The 17,011-nt window shown below is 48.4% G+C and overlaps 1 protein-coding gene across 2 annotated transcripts; it reads left to right on the top strand.

Annotated features, from left to right (window-relative positions):
• The first annotated feature begins 609 nt into the window (after positions 1 to 609).
• On the top strand, positions 610 to 15,879 carry AOC1 (amine oxidase copper containing 1). Of its 2 annotated transcripts, none has more exons than XM_020901846.2 (5): positions 610 to 938; positions 10,896 to 12,478; positions 13,434 to 13,719; positions 14,095 to 14,227; positions 14,826 to 15,879. In XM_020901846.2, the coding sequence occupies exons 2-5, from the start codon at positions 10,900 to 10,902 to the stop codon at positions 15,093 to 15,095; spliced, it is 2,268 nt and encodes a 755-aa protein (XP_020757505.2). In that variant the 5' UTR covers positions 610 to 938; positions 10,896 to 10,899; the 3' UTR covers positions 15,096 to 15,879. The 2 variants fall into 2 exon arrangements, with proteins under 2 accessions (XP_020757505.2, XP_070312031.1); XM_070455930.1 differs by lacking the exon at positions 610 to 938 and adding an exon at positions 1,380 to 1,633.
• The last annotated feature ends 1,132 nt before the right edge of the window (positions 15,880 to 17,011 follow it).

Below are 17,011 nucleotides of genomic sequence, written 5' to 3'. Positions count from 1 at the left end.
CTGTCATACTCCTTTGTCAATCTTGAGCCAATCAGTTGTTCCATGCAGGGTTCTAACTGTTGGTTCTTGACCCCATTCAAGGATCTCGACCTTGTCGTGGCGAAGGAGCTTCTGTAACTTGATGAAGCTATGAGCCATGCCATGTAGGGCCACCGAATGTGGATGGATCATAGCAAAGAGTTCTGAGAAAACATGATCCACTGGAGGAGGGAATGGCAAACCACCCCAGTATACTTGCCGCGAGAACCTCATGAACTGTATGAAAGTGAAAGTTAGTCACTCAGTCATGTCCGACTCTTTGCAATCCCTTAGACAGTAGCCCTCCAGTCTCTTCTGTCCATAGGATTCTCCAGGCAAGAATCCTGGAGTGGGTTGCCATTTCCTTCTCCAGGGAATCTTCCCAACCCAGGGATCAAACCCAAGTCTCCTGCATTGCGGGATTCTTTACTGCTGAACCACCTGGGAAGCCCCCTTTGGCAAGTACTTGCTAGTAAATTTCTCCTTGTCTTTATCTCTGACCTCTGACACTCACCACCTACTCTAACAGACTATGACCCAATGCAGATCATAGCAGAGAATACACAGGCAACTCTAGCGAAAAGTGCCACTTCAGCAGGAGGAATGACAGGGAGGCATCGACGGCATGGGTGTTTTGGGGAAAACAGAAGTGGGCGCAGCTGCTGAAGTGGTGAAAGACTGGGGAGTTTCCATCCTCGGAACTTGGGGTAACAGGAGCCGCTGGGTCACTGCCACCAGAGACCCACACCCTTCCTATTGCACTGCCCCTGCCCACTGCGGGGCTTCCTGAGCCATAGGTCACCACCTTGGTCAGCACAAGCCTCACCCCGGCCCTCCCCCCGGGGCAAGGTCCAGCCATAAAGTTCAAGGAGTCAGAGACAAAGGCTGCAGCCGACGCAAGCCCAGAGCCGAGCACACAGGTATGCTCTGGGCGGGGAGGGTGTTCCGGGAGAGCGAAGCAGGGGCAAACGGGAGCGGAGGGGGCCAGTGAGGGAAGGTGGGCATGGAGCGGGGGCTCAGAAGGAACACAGACACAAGAGGAGGGGGGCCAAAGGGACGGGTGAGAACCCAGTGGGATCACCCCAAGGCACACACCACCCAGGGCTGAAATGGGACAGGTGCAGCCAGGAGGTGGCCGCTGTTCTCCAGGCGCTGGGGATGAGCCACGGGCAGGAGAGGGGATGTTTCGCATCTTCTGGCGTGGAGGTCTCACTGGCCACTGGGTTCTCCCCTCTGCCACGGCTTCATTGCCATCGTCCACCTCACCTGCCACCCATCTGGACACTGCGACCGAGGACTGTACCGGGAAAGGGCAAATGAATAGCCAAGCTCAGTTTACAGGACCACATCTCCCTCCTTAGCAGAGCAGAAGGCAATTTGGGGAAAAGACCTGTGGATGAAAATTCAGTTAAATATCAAGTTAAGAAGAAAAAGAGGGAGATTTTATTTGAGCTAAACCAAGGATTATAACCCAGGAAGCAGATTCTCAGAAAGCTCTAAGAACTCTTTTACTTGTTAGAAGTCGAATGCCCAGCCATATACATCCTCAAGACAAAGTGATCATCCATCAAAATAATATATTTTACAAACAGTTCACCAAAGATACATAGTCCAGGTAAGCACATATAAAGCAAGCTGCAAGTCACCATGGCCCCTAAAGAACTAGGAAAGAACAGTGATCTTTTAAGAGGTTATATTGATAGCATCAGAAAAGGGGAAAAAGTGGATCTTTACGGTCCAGCGGGCACTCCCATCTTTGAGGAGCTCTGGTTAATGAGTAATGCAGACGCACCCGGCACATTAGCAAGTGGGAGAGAGAGGAAAGAGGCCAAAAAAAAACCACAGCAACTTCTATGTTTAACTTTTTCTTGTCCTGGCTTGAAATGTAAATTTTATTTCATCATCCCCACCCTTGCTTTCATCAGTAATCTTTTGATAGAAAGCATTAGGCGAGCCAGTATTTGGTCCCCCAATACCACGGTAGTTGCTTACCTGCCCTGTATCTATCATGTCCCCCAATGCCCCATCTTAATACCCCAGTTCTTTCTTACCTTTCAGGGGGTTAGGCTAATAGAACGCTTGCCACGGACTGACAGTCAACTCTAAGCTGTACAATGGGATTTATGCCAATTTTACTCTGTATGTGCACCGTGCGTGGTCACTATTTTATACAGAATAATAGATATGATCAATAGTCATTCAGCATCATTATTTTAGGTGGAGTTTTCCCTGACGGCTCAGCAGGTAAAGAATCCACCTGAAATGCAGGGGCCGCAGGAGACGCAGGCTCGATTCCTGGGTCAGAAAGACCCCCTGGAGAAGGCAATAGGAACCCACTCCAGTATTCTTGCCTGGAAGATTCCAAGGACAGAGGAGCCTGGTGGGCTGAAGTCCATGGGGTCCCAAAGAGTCAGACACGGCTGAACACACCAGCACAGCACACTGGGATGCACGAGAGATTACTGCTCTCTAAGTGCCGCAGAACACAGTCAGGACAGCCAACAACAATCGCTGAGTCAGAAGCAGAGATGTAAGCTATGAAGCCCCAGAACTGAACCATTTACCCAAGATTTCATTTAGACCAGAAAGGGGATTCCTCAATGCAGAAATCTGATTTTATATGTGCCACTAGATGGTTACATCAGAAGACTCTCTGGTATGAAAGCACAGCATTGTCTGGGTAAAGCATAAGTTTCCCCCTGAGAAGCAGTTTTAGAAATCAACAGACGTTTAATTCTGCAACATCTCTAGCTCATCACAGAAACACAGAACTGAGTAGACTAACTGAACATAGTAAACCAAAGTAGAGGTATATGCAATGGGAAAAATTTTTATAGATTATAGAAACATCTGAAAAGTCAGTGGCAAAAGTTATGAGGGGCTTATATTGACCTTATGTTGACCTAGGAATTTGATGACAAATCCAGCCATCAGTTAAATTGCCCCCAGTAACTACATTTTGTGACAACGTTGCTAAGGAGTTTTCTATCCATCCTAAACATTGGGGTAAAAATATAGCTAGAAATAAAACAATCACTTTTCATTTTAAAAAGGAAATAGACATTTGGTAAACAGTACAACTGAACTGGTAGGATGGGTCTTAAAGCTCTCATCTGGACTGTTGGATCAGCTGTCTGCTACTTCTGTCATCTTCTCATCCTAGCTTGATGATGCTTGTCTTAGTTAAATCCAGGTGCTAGAAACAGGGATCAAAGTCTCTTCAGGTAGAGTGATATTTTTAAAATGAGAGATGTGAATCCATGAGTTACTATCTTTCAGTTTGGCTGTGCATGGCTTAGTTCATAATATTTGACAAATTTCTATCTGTCGTGGCTGCAAAGAATTTTTCATCTGATGTCCTTTCCAATAAACAAAATTAGGTTGTAATCCACGACACTTTTCATTTCCTAAGGGCCTGCTGTAAAAGGAGTTACCAATTTTTTAAGTATCTCAATAAGACCCTATCAATAATATATTTTCTCTGCACCACTGTAGGTGAAATGTTCCAAAATATTGTTTTCCCCATAAAACTACTTTTTCAGATGCCCAATGGGTTAAAGAACATACACACTGGAATAACAGCCACTGGGCTTCAATATGTCTATTAAAAGGCATCTCAGGTGCCTCAGCAGGTGAAGAATTTGCTTACAATGCAGGAGACATAAGAGATGCAGGTTTGATCCCTGGGTCCAAAAGATCCTCTGGAGTGGGGTATGACAACCCACTTCAGTATTCTTGCCTGGAGAATCCCCATGGATGGAGGAGCCTGGCGGGCTATAGTCCATGGGATCACAAAAAATTGGACACAACTGAGTGACTAACCACACACATGTCTACGAAACTATTTTTTGTTTCATCAGGTCTAACCCATATCAAAATTTCCCCTTTTTGTTGCCTAATCTGTCTCTCTTTAGTGGTGATTTCTTGACCCATAGAAATAAATCTTTCATTGAGTTTGCAGGGTTAACAGAGAGCAGTGGACATTCTGGAGGCTGGACAGGGTGAATAATTTAAAGCTGCCCATTTGGCTGCAACATCAGCAAGTTGATTTCCTTCAACTTCCACAGTGCCAAATTTGGAATGCTCTGTTGTTTTCATAATTGCTGTTTTGGCAATTGTATCATGATTAATCCATTTATCCACTAATCTTTTATCCATTAATCTATTATCATGCAGTCCATGGGGTCACAAAGAATTAGACACAACTGAGCGACTGAACTGAACTGATTGTGATTGATGACTCTTCAACCTGTTTTCTATTTTTTTATAAGATGTCATGAAGAGGTTTAAAACCTCATTGCTTTCATAGCATTCCAAAGATGCAATGGAAAAAAGCATACCGAACATCAGTATAAATATTTGTTACCTGGTCTTTAGCTAGTTGACAAGCTAGAGTTAAGGCAATTAATTTGGCTTGTGGTGCTGACTTTGTTTCTGGTAAATAAAAGTTTTCAATTATGTCCATTGTGGATCTTACTGTATATCTGGCTTGATAATATCCCATTCATCCCATAAGTAGGACCCATCTGTAAATTAAATTAGATCAGCCTTATCAATAGGGGCTTCTTATAAGTCATTCCTGGGAGGAAGACAATAAACCGCTAACAAGATGTGATCATATTTGCTTTCTTCCTGTGGTTCTGGAAGCAAAGTTGCAAGGTTAATGCTATTACATCAAACCAAGGTCATATTGGGAAGAGAAAGCAACAACTTCTTTAAAAGTTAGCTGGCTTAAAGAATTGGGCTGAGTGTGGCAGGAGTTTAGAAGAGACTTAACTGAATGTGGGACATAAGCAGTTAAAGGAGACCCTATCACTACATCTTCAGCAGCCTTACACGAGAGAGCTGTTTCTAAAATAACCCTCATACAAGGTGGGAGTCCTTTCGCTACCAAGTCTAACTTATTTTGGGAGCAGAAAATCTCCCTACAGGCATTTTTGAAAAGCATCAGGTTAAGACAATAACTCTCTATAAATGACAAAGACTTGAGGAGCATGGTTAAAGACCTGATCACAATGCAATGGTCAAGGAAATTTGTTGTGACATACAACATTTCAAGACAATAACTAGAAATATGACTGACAGCATACCAGGACATTTCAAATTTTAGGAACTTCATATAATTTCTAGAACTTTTATATTAATAATATTTACTTATAAAATAGAGCTTTAGAAGATTTTTTTGTTACTCATTTGACAATGCTTCCTATGTAATTTAATATACCAAATAAGCCAAATTATTTTAATATCGCTCTTTGAGATGTTCAGGAGCCCTCAGAAGCATCCCAAAGTTAGCTAGCAGTCAAAAGAATTTCATTTAAAGTTTGATTTGAGAAAGTTTGTCAAAGATATCAAAGGTTTTAAGCGTTTGACAAAGGAGGATCATTAGTAACTATTAAACAATATTTATTCATAAAACTATTAATAAAATAATAACAAAAGATTTCAAAGGCAAGTGTAGGAAGTTACTAGTAAAGAAACTTTGTAATCTGTTACCAAAAGCAGAAGCAGATCAATATTTCAAAACAAAACTTTGCCCTCACAGCAGAGAAAAAAGGTCTAGTTTTACATCATTTCACTTTTAATATTAAAATTCATTTATTTAATTAAATCTAATCTTAGTCTTAATCATGCCAAAAACTCTTTGCTGAAGATTCCCTTTTAAAAATTAATTTCTAGAAATATATGCCATTTCACAATCTTTCAATAAAGCACAAAATATATTTATTAACAGTTTCAAACATATTAAGTCTCTCTGGAATAAGAGGTCAAAAGTAAGTAAAAACAGACTTCTTTAGCAATTAACGCTTCCATATTTTATCTTATTAACAATGATCTATGTTCTTCCCCAGTTGTCCAGTGGCTCAGACTCCATGCTCCCGATGCAGGAGGCCCAAGTTTGATCCCTGATCAAGGGAACTAGATCTCACAAGCTGCAACTAAAGATCCCACATGCCATAACTAAGACCCAGTACAGCCAAATAAATAAGTAAATTTTTAAAAATGATCTAGACATTCAAAGAATTTCTATCATTTAATTTAGCAGAACTCTGAAGTTTCAAGTCATCAGAGGTCTGAAGAAATTGTTCTTAGGTAGACACACCATAAAACATATTATCTTAAGAAAGTTTACCCAAAAGGCTTTATCCCCTTATCTCTCTTCTATTACTTATGAAAATATCATCATACCATTAATTATCTCATTACAAATTTTGGAACAGAAATAATATGAGTTTATCAATTTTCAGTTAACCAAGGTACAATAAAAGTATTATACTTAATGGTGAGACTCTAAAGACATGTCTGTGTTAATTAAACTACCAATTTAAACTGGTTCTTAGTCATTAAAAGTTAATCCTGGATCACATTATCCTTTAAGAAGTGGGCTAAAGTTACATTTAGAAATATTTGATTTGTAAGCATTTACCTTTAAGTCAAATAGAGCTCTTTTACAAATTAATTTTGATAACACTATCCAGAGGTAGGGACATACCATATTTATAAATGCACACACAGACAAACACATCCAGACACAGATAGAGATGTCATAATTTTCCTACTTGAGTTTTTAAAAGCCTCTTTCCCTCCTCTTTTCTCCTTTTAGTTTTAAGTTCTACTAATTGAGCTAAGGCTGTCGTCTCAGGTAATGTGAGCTATGTTTATGTTTCAAGGACATAGTATGAGTTATAACTTCCTTCAAGCATCCTCTGAGGAATATTTTTATTCTCTCAGGGTCAGAATTTTGAAAAGGTCTTTTATCAAGGTGGCTTTTTCTAGAATGTCAAAAAAGCTCCATCCTGGCCATTTAAGAGTGAAGATTAGTACCTGCAAGCACCAGCTTCATTCCAATTACATGAATTCATGTCCTGAATTTTACTGGATCTATTTTTCATTCTCTTTCTGTAAGAAAAAACTTTTCTTGGCTGTGCCATGAAGCATGTGGGGTTTTAATTCCCTGACTATAGATCAAACCTGTGCCCCTTGCATTGGAGGTGCAGAGTTCCAGTGAGCAGCTGCCCAACTGGGAGCAGATCAACCTTCAAGACCCAGTTTCCTTTCTTACTTTGGTAGCCTGATTCAGATATGAAATGCACCACTTTCTGAGGACAGTGTGATGGACCAAATGTGTGCTGCTTCTGAATCTAGCTGCCCAAGGAGTTATCACAGGTCGCTTTGACTCTCTTACATGTCTTGGTTCCTCCCTGACAGTCTAAAACTGCCCTGGGCGCTCGGGGCGAGAGATGATCAGCCTTTGTTATGCCTGCCCAGCGAGCAGGATTTTTTTAATGATTATACTGAGACTGTCTGTGGGCTCACTACACATCACGAGGATAGACCCTTAACCACTTCTGCTAGGTTCTCAGTGACCTGGAAGCACCTTGTGGCCGGAAGGAGCAGATGTCCTTTTCCCTTTGCAGTTGAGCAGGCTCAGTCTTCATTTCACTGGCAAACAGTTTGTTCGGACCATATACACCTAATCTTTCCAATTTAAGCCAAATCTTTAAGAAGGACAGCCAACCTGGTTCCTGCCAAAGTTTCCCCGAGGCCCCCACCTAAGAATTTCCCACAGGTCTCCTGCCTAGGAAATGTACAGTTACCACATTTAGGGCTCCAAGAAAAACAGAAAAGTCCCAAGAAAAACATGTCAGGGGACTTCCCTGGTGGTCAGGTGGTTAAGACTCTGGGCCTCCAATGCAAGGGGCACAGGTTTGATCTATAGTCAGGGAATTAAAACCCTGCATGCTGCATAGCACAGTCAAGAAAATTTTTTTCTTAAAGAAAGAGAATGAAAAATAGGTCCAGTAAAATTCAGGACATCATTTAAAGCAATGATGTCCAGATATCGGAGAACTCACCAAAGCACCTGAGGAATACCAAAAACTGGGTGGGACTCAAAGAGCCTGTGCTGGTACCGAGCTTCGGTTTAGGGAGGTCTCCAGGTGCCTCTGATAGACTGCCAACTCTGCCAAGAAAACAGCTGATGGAAATTCAATTAACTACCAAGTTAAGAAGAAAAAGGGGGATTTTAATTGAGTTAAACAGAGGATTATAACCCTGGAAACAGATTCTCAGAAAGCTCTGAGAACTGTTCCACTTATTAGAAGTCAAAGGCACAGTCTTATACATTTTCAAGACAAAGGGATCATACATCAAAATAATATACTGATATTTTACATTAAGTTCACCAAAGATACATAATCCAAGTAAGCACATATAGCAAGCAGCAAGTCACCGTGGCCCCTACAGAGCTGAGAAAGAACAGTGATCCTTTAAGAGGTTACATTGCTAGCATCAAAAGAAGGAGGAAAAAAATGGATCCTTACGGTCCAGCAGGCACCCCCATCTTTGAGGCGCTCTGGTTAACGTATACTGCAGACACACACGGCATGTTAGGGAGTGGGGGAGGGAGGAGGTCCAAAGAAACACAGAGAGGAAATTCTATGTTTAATTTTTTTCTTGTCCTGCCTTAAAATATAAATTTAATTTCATCAGAGGGGAAGATGAAAGGGGCCTGGCCACAAAAAAGACATGGAGGAACATAAATGCATATTACTGAGCCAGAGAGGCCAGTCTGAAAGGGCTGCATGCTGTATCACCCTGATGGCATGACATGATGGAAAAGGCAAAACTATGGAGACAGTAAAGAGATCAGTGGTCTCCCGGGTTAGTAAAGATATCAGTGGTCACCCAGGTTTGAGGGAAGGATGAAGAGCTGGGGTGGAAAGGATGTTGAGGACCCTGAAACTGCTCTGTATGGTTCATAAAGATGGATGCAAGTCTTTTACATATTTGTCAAAACCCACAGCATGTACAGCCCCCAGAGTGAACCTTCATGTAAACTGCTGCTGCTGCTGCTGCTAAGTCGCTTCAGTCATGTCCAACTCTGTGCGACCCCATAGACAGCAGCCCACCAGGCTCTCCCGTCCCTGGGATTCTCCAGGCAAGAACCCTGGAATGGGTTGCCATTTCCTTCTCCAATGCATGAAAGTGAAAAGTGAAAGTTAAGTTCGCTCAGTTGTGTCCGACTCTTAGCGACCCCATGGACTGCAGCCTACCAGGCTCCTCCATCCATGGGATTCTCCAGGCAAGAGTGCTGGAGTGGGGTGCCATTGCCTTCTCCATCATGTAAACTACTGGGTGACAATGATGTATCATTGTAGGGTCACAGACTGTACCAAAGGTACCACTCTGGTGAGGGATGTTGTTAGTGGGTCAGGTTGTGGGGGTGGGGGAGGGGAAACAGGAGGCATACGGGATTTCTCTGTACATTTCTCTCAATTTTGCTGTGAACTTAGAACTTTTCCAAAGTCAAGTCTAATTTTAAAAAGAAACTAGGCTGGAGCAAAACTTAATAGCAGAACAAGAGCTTATCTTTCTGCTCTGGATTCACTGAGCAGCCCTGAGAGCTCCCCCACCCCTTCAGGCTGGAGAGAAGATCACGTGAGTCCCTGAGACTCCCCACCAGAGATGAGAGGTCAAGACTGTAATGTCAGCTCCGGGGGGTGGGCTATGAGACCCTGACCACAGCCTCCCCTCGAATGGAAGGGAAAAGGACATCACCTCGAATTGCCCCCTGGGATGATGACATCCTGAGGTGCCCTCCTCATGGCCTTGGCCTTGGATGACCAAGTGGTCACAACTGTGGGGCATCACTGAAGAGGCCAAAGAAGCTTGGCAGGGCCAGCCACCCCATTCTCCCCCTCACCTATGGGGGCACAGGTCTATAGCCGAACCAGTCAAATCACCCTACATGGCTCATAAGTTTAAACAATCTGACACCAGAGAGTATATCCGCATGCTGTTGTTCAGTTGTGTCCAACTCTTTGCCACCCCATGGGCTGCAGCACGCCAGGCTTCCCTGTCCTTCACCACCTCCCAGAGCTTGCACAAACTCATGTCCATTGAGTCGGTGATGCCATCCAACCATCTCATCCTCTGTCGTCCCCTTCTCCTCTTGCCCTCAGTCTTTCCCAGCTTCAGGGTCTTTTCCAATGAGTCAGCTCTTTGCATCAGATGGCCAAAGTATTGGAGCTTCAGCTTCAGCAGCAGTTCCTCCAATGACGGACAGGTTTGATCTTGATGTCCAAGTGACTCTCAAGAGTCTTCTCCAGAACCACGGTGCAAAAGCATCAATTCTTTGGCTCTCAGCCCTCTCTATGGTTGACTCTCACATTCTTCATGACTACTGGGGAAAAACGCTGAGTGGTTTGCATTTCTCGAGTGCTTCCTAGAAAGTAGGCTTTGTGCTAAACACTTTATCCTCATCGTCCAACTGATTTTTCCTAACAATTCCATAAGTAGTTACTTGCATTGTTGTTTTCCATTTCACTGTTGTGAGAATGGAGGCCCAGAGAGTTTAAGCAAGCTGCCCAAGGTCACACAGCTTGTCCTAGTGGTACCGTGTATTAGCACTAGAACCATCAACTCTTTGAACTTCCACACTACATTTCCAATTTTATCTGTATAAAAAAACATTGTGTTGTATCAAAAACACAGTTTTGCTGCCAACACCCATGGCACAGCCAGCACGCTGTAGCATTTTGGGGGAGAGGCACTGCGAATCTCTGAGTGACCTAAAGCTGGAGAGATAGCGCTTCTGCCCTGCAGAGATAAGGCACAGAGGAGGGGAGAAGGAGTCTGCACAGGTAAGAGCATCCACGGGACTAAAAGAGGTTTACAGACCAGGGAGGTTACAGACCAGGGAAGTTACAGACCAGGGAGGAGAGAGCAGAATTCATATCGGAGGGCTGCAAGCCAGGAAGTGAGTCCGAGGGAACACCATGAGGTCAAGGGCCAGGGTAATCCAAGACCCAACCTGGGGGACACTCACTTCCTCCCACAAAACTGCCAAGCTCATCTCCTCTGCTGCGTTCCAGAGCCATGGGACGAGAGACCCTGGCCCTCGGCTGGGCAGGCGCTGCCATCCTGGTGTTGCAGACGCTGGCTGCGGCAGAGGGCGCCCCGCGGCACCCCGGAGATAAGGGCAGGGTATTTGCGGACCTGAGTGCCCAAGAAATCAAGGCCGTGCACAGCTTCCTCTGGTCCCAGAAGGAGCTGAGGCTGGAGTCATCCAACACGCTGACCGTGGCCAAGAACTCCGTGTTCCTTATTGAGATGCTGCTGCCCAAGAAGCAACACGTGCTCAAGTTTCTGGATAAAGGCCACCAGCCTCCCGTTAGGGAGGCGCGTGCCGTCATCTTCTTCGGAGCCCAGGAGCAGCCCAACATCACCGAGTTTGCCGTGGGGCCGCTGCCAAGGCCCCGGTATCTGCGACACCTGCCGTTCAGGCCCAGGCACCAGGCCTCCTGGGCCTCCAGGCCCATCTCCAAGGCAGAGTACGCCCTCTTGAGTCACATGCTGCAAGAGGCCACCAAGCCCCTGCACCGGTTTTTCATGCGCACAGCGGGCGCTGTGCTCGGAAACTGCTCCCAGCGGTGCCTGACTTTCACCGACGTGTCACCCCGAGGCGTGGCCTCCGGCCAGCGCCGCACTTGGTTCATCCTGCAGCGGGAAATCGAAGGCTACTTCCTGCACCCCACTGGGATGGAGCTTCTGCTGGACCATGAAAGCACGAACCCCCGGGACTGGACGGTGGAGCGGGTCTGGTACAACGGGAGGTTCTACCGGAGCCCCGAGGAGCTGGCTAAGAAGTACGACGATGGAGAGGTGGACGCGGTGGTCTTGGAGGACCCTCTCGCCAAAGGCAAGGACGGAGCGAACCTGCCCGAGGCGGCCCTCTTCTCCTCCTACCAGTTACGCGGGGACTTGGGCGTCTCCAAGAGCGGCCCCCGCCTGGTGCAGCCCAAGGGCGCGCGCTACAGCCTAGACGGCCACACGGTGCGCTACGCCGGCTGGAGCTTCTCCTTCCGCCTGCGCTCGTCCTCCGGGCTGCAGGTCCTGGACGTGCGCTTTGGCGGTGAGCGCGTAGCCTACGAGGTGAGCGTGCAGGAGGCCGCGGCGCTGTACGGAGGACACACGCCCGCCGGCATGCAAACCAAGTACTTGGACGTGGGCTGGGGCTTGGGCAGCGTCACTCATGAGCTGGCCCCTGGCATCGATTGCCCGGACACGGCCACCTTCCTGGACGCCCTCCACTACTACGACGACGACGGCCCCGTCCTCTACCCCCGGGCCCTCTGTCTCTTCGAGATGCCCACGGGGGTGCCCATCCGGCGGCACTTCGACTCCAACTTCAATGGTGGCTTCAATTTCTATGCGGGGCTCAAGGGTCAGGCGCTGGTGCTGAGGACCACGTCGACTGTCTACAACTATGACTACATCTGGGATTTCATCTTCTACCCCAACGGGGTGATGGAGGCCAAGATGCATGCCACCGGCTACATCCATGCCACCTTCTACACCCCCGAGGGGCTGCGCCACGGGACCCGCCTGCACACGCACCTCATGGGCAACATGCACACCCACCTCATACATTACCGCGTCGACCTGGATGTGGCAGGTAGGACCCGGGCTTGGGACCACCCACCTGGCCAAATGTCTGCACCCCAGCAATAACACACTCCTGGGAGATGATGGTGCCAAGTCTCCCCTGGAGACATAATGTCAGGAAGGTTTGCCCAGCCTGCAGGTATGGGGCCTGTGGAAACCTGTGTGTCCCTGCAAAATGGTGACATGAACAGTGCCAGGGGCTGCCCCTGCACTGACCCCTGTGGAGGATGGACCCTGTGCAAAGGTGTGCACGGGGCAGTGGAGGGGATATTGCCTAGGTGAAAGACACGTCCCGGCCTGGAGCTTTGAGTGGATGCAGCGTCATTGGGAATACTCCTTGTGTCTCTTGAATTAGTGGTGTCACCACAAAAGATTGGAGAATCTTTACTCCAATGGAGTGGGAATGGCAACCCACTCCAGTGTTCTTGCCTGGAGAATCCCATGGACAGAGAAGCCTGGCGGGCTACAGCCCACGGGGTCACAAAGAGTCAGACACGGCAGTGACTGAGCATGTGTGCCTTAAAAGACGGCATGGGTGTTTTGGCAGGATTTGACCTGATATCAATCCCATGTTAGAACAGGCCCCCAGGACCAGCTGGGCAGCTTCTCCTGCTCCTCCCTGTCTGCTCCTGACCCAGAGGGCATTGACATGCCCTCTCCCCCTGAGGAAAGGCCAGCTGCCTGGCTCTGGGACCACAGCTGCAGCAAACAGGCTCGGATGCCACTCTCAAGAGGAACTCCCCAGGGTCACGGTGGAGTCATGGCCACTGCCGTGCCACCTCTGAGCTCTCTCCTAGTTCCTCAGCCCCTTCCCTCCACTGCCATCTGGCTCAGCGCCTGTCCCCAACATCCCCTTCGGTCCACGGTCTGCTGTTGGGCGTGGTCCCGGACAGAGGGCCCAAGGTGGAATGAGGAGGCTTCAGTTCCAGGTGCTTGACCCCAACTCCTTCCCTGTACACCCGCAGGCACCAAGAATAGCTTCCAGACCCTGCAGATGAAGCTGGAAAACATCACCAACCCCTGGAGCCCAGGACACCGCGTGGTCCAGCCTGCTCTTCAGCAGATGCGGTATTCTCGGGAGCGCCAGGCAGCCTTCCGCTTTGGACATTCTCTGCCTAAATACCTGCTTTTTACTAGCCCCAAGCAGAACCCCTGGGGCCACCAGCGCAGCTACCGAGTGCAGATCCACTCCATGGCCGAGCAAGTGCTGCCCCCAGGCTGGCAAGAGGAGCGGGCCGTCACCTGGGCCAGGTGAGGGAGGCCCAGGAGGCTGGCAGGGACTGGAGGCTCCTCTCTGTGTCTGTGTCTCCCTGTGTCCGTGTGAGTCTGTGTTTCTGTCCGTGAGATTCTGAATCTATCCAGTGCTATATCTGGGGGTGTGCACGTGTGTGTGTGTGTGCATGCATGTTCCTGGGTGTGTGGCTCTGTGTTTGGGGGTGGAGGGTGCAGAGCCCTTTCGGAGCCCCGGGGCTTCCACTGACAGTGAGTCTGGCTAACTCCCAGGGGATGATCCCGTATTTAGGGGAAGGCAGTAACTTTCCCCCTTCATTGACTCTGACGATGTTCCCTGGGAGGGGCTGGGAGATCCCCGGCACCCAGAGTCACGCGGCTTCTCTGCCTGGACAGGTACCCCCTAGCGGTGACCAAATACCGGGAGTCAGAGAGGTACAGCAGCAGCATCTACAACCAGAACGACCCCTGGGACCCACCTGTCGTCTTTGAGGAGTTTCTTCACAACAATGAGAACATTGAAGACGAGGTACCAGCTCTGCCTTTTTCCAGCCCCACCCTGAGACCAGATCCCTGTCCAGTCCCAGGATCCCTGTCCAGTCCCAGGATTCCTGCCAGGTCCCAAGATCCCTGTCCAGTCCCAGGATCCCCGTCCAGTCCAAGGATCCCTGCCCAGTCCCAGGATCCCTGATGGGTCCCAGGATCCCTGTTGGGTCCCAGGATCCCTGCTCAGTCCCAAGACCCCTGTCCAGTCCTAGGATCCCTGCCCGGTCCCAGGATCCCTGTCCAGTCCCAGGATCCCTGTCCAGTCCCAGGATCCCTGCCAGGTCCCAGGATCTCTGTCCAGTCCCAAGATACCTGTTGGGTCCCAGGATCCCTGTCCAGTCCCAAGATACCTGTTGGGTCCCAGGATCCCTGTCTGGTTCCAGGATCCCTGCCGGGTCCCAGGATCCCTGCCCAGTCCCAGGATCCCTGCCAAGTCCCAGGAGGGCAAGGACCAGCTTACTGGTTGGAGAAGCCAGCTCCGGGTTCACCAAATTCGCCCCTTCCTTAAACCTGGGGCTTGGGTGCCGGCCACCCCTTCCCCTCTGAGCCTCCTCAGCACGGCCTGCCTCTCTGTCCCGCAGGATCTGGTGGCCTGGGTCACGGTGGGCTTCCTGCACATCCCCCACGCAGAAGACATCCCCAACACAGCCACGCCCGGGAACTCCGTGGGCTTCCTGCTCCGACCCTTCAACTTCTTCCCAGAGGACCCGTCCCTGGCATCCAGAGACCTCATAATCGTGCAACCTCTGGAAAATGGCTCCAGCTACACCCAGAACTGGATGCCTGAGGAAGACGGGGACTGCTTGAAGCCACCCCCTTTCAGCTACAATGGAACCTACAGGCTTGTGTGAAGGCCCCTGCCCCCCACTGAGTCCCACCTGAAGCCCAAGCGCCCCCCTCCTCCAGGGACAGATGATAAACACCTCTGGGGCGGCTTCGGAGGCTTCCTGGAGGAGGCACAGTGGGTGAGGCCACGCCCCAGGCCAGGCATGTAGGACACACACGGATGAGAAACCCAAGGCCTTGGTCTCCACCCCAGAGAAGACCTCCATGGCTATGGCAAATGACAGTCACTGAAATACTAGGTTGGCCTGTGAGGTCAGTGTAAGGAATCTGAGGCTGATGGCTCCCTCCTGGAAGACTAGGGGTCACTGATGAGCACGCCAAGTAGTGCAAGCACAGGAAGACACTGGAAAAATCTAGCGAAACTACCACCTCCTCTTCCCTTTGACTTACTGATCCAACTTCTTGGAGTTATTGTGGAGATCTACTTACAAACACAGGAAAAATAGATGTACATAGCAATTTACTGAAGGACTCTTTGTACTGGCAAAGTCTGGGAAAAAAACCCAAACCTCCATCAACAGGAAATGGAGATCTACAAGAGAGAGCCTGTAGATGTTAATAAACCTTGGAATGCCCACACAATGCGATTGTAGGTGACTGTGAAAGGGATATGTGCAGGGATATTCGCTGTCCTGTTGGGAAGAGCTTCATGATGTACTCAGAATACAGGTATAGAACAATAGATGGCATGCTAATCTGTGTATAAGAAAAGAGAGAAATACATGTACTCATACATACTCTTGAAAGATAACACATGATTCTAATAAAAGTGGTTACCCATTGTCTTCATCCATTTGAGCTGCTATAACAAAATATTGGGTTGGCCAAAAAGTTTCATTCGAGTTCTTCCATAACATCGTACAGTACCACAGTCTGGGTGGCTTATCAACAACAAAAGTTTATTGCTTCCAGTTCTGGAGGATGGAAGTCCAAGATCAGGGTGTCAGCAAGGTCAAGTGAAAGCCCTCTTCTGGGTCAAAGACTTCTGACTTCTCACTGCATACTCCCATGGCAGAGGGGTAACAGGTCTCCCTGGGGTCTCTTTTATAAGAATGCTAATCCATTCATGAGGCTCCACCCTCATGACTTAAGCACCCTCCAAAGGCCCACCTCCCAACATCATCACACTGGGCATCAGGCGGGACACAGACGTCCAAACCACAACACTTAAAGAGGTGGGGAGAAATGGGGTGAAAGAGATGGGATGGAGCAGGATTGCTCAGGGAAACCTGTCTATATTGAGGGTGGGTGTCTTTGAGAGCTTCTTCCTTTTTGGATGAAGAAAGCTTGAGGGGATCCAGGGTGGAGAGGGTGGAGTGACGTGGGGGAGAGGGCAGAGTGATGGGGGGCAGGGTCTCCTCCCTCCCTCTGGGGGTTGAGGTAGCCTCGGAGTGTCCTGGCCACAGTGCAGACCCAGACCAGTGGGTTCCCAGATTCCCTGGCCTCCCACCCCAGTGCTATGTTGTTTCTCTTTTTTAATCATAAGAATGTATGGTGCTCAGTCACTCAGTCATGTCCCACTCTTCGCTATCTCACGGACTGTAAAGCACCCAGGCTCCTCTGTCCCTGGGATTCTCCAGGCAAGAATACTGGAGTGGGTTAGCATTTCCTTCTCCAGGGGATCTTCCCGACCCAGAGATCGAACCCACATCTGCATCTCCTGAACTGGCAGGCAGATTCTTTATCACTGAGCCACCTGGGAAACCCCTACTTAATAAAAGCTAAATTTTAGAAGGAAAAGAGAAGGAGGAAGGAAGCAACTCTTATTGCTGATTACTGGGATACAGCAGCTGGCCAGGATGAACAGAGGCACCAGATTCACCCCGCCCCCACATCCTAACCTCCTGGTGACCTGTAAATATGGTCACTTTACCCAGCAAAATGAAGGCGTTCAACAGATGTGAGTAAGGCAAGGATCCTG

Source organism: Odocoileus virginianus, chromosome 1 (assembly GCF_023699985.2).
Source record: "Odocoileus virginianus isolate 20LAN1187 ecotype Illinois chromosome 1, Ovbor_1.2, whole genome shotgun sequence".
NCBI lineage: Eukaryota > Metazoa > Chordata > Mammalia > Artiodactyla > Cervidae > Odocoileus > Odocoileus virginianus.
Note: the sequence above shows the minus strand (reverse complement) of the source record. Positions and strands in the feature narration are given on the sequence as shown.

Coding starts and splice junctions, on each gene's coding strand:
- AOC1 (XM_020901846.2), top strand. CDS start 10,900: ATGGGACGAGAGACCCTGGCCCTCGGCTGGGCAGGCGCTGCCATCCTG. Junction 13,720..14,094: donor CGGGCCGTCACCTGGGCCAG/GTGAGGGAGGCC, acceptor CTGCCTGGACAG/GTACCCCCTAGCGGTGACCA. Junction 14,228..14,825: donor ATGAGAACATTGAAGACGAG/GTACCAGCTCTG, acceptor TCTGTCCCGCAG/GATCTGGTGGCCTGGGTCAC.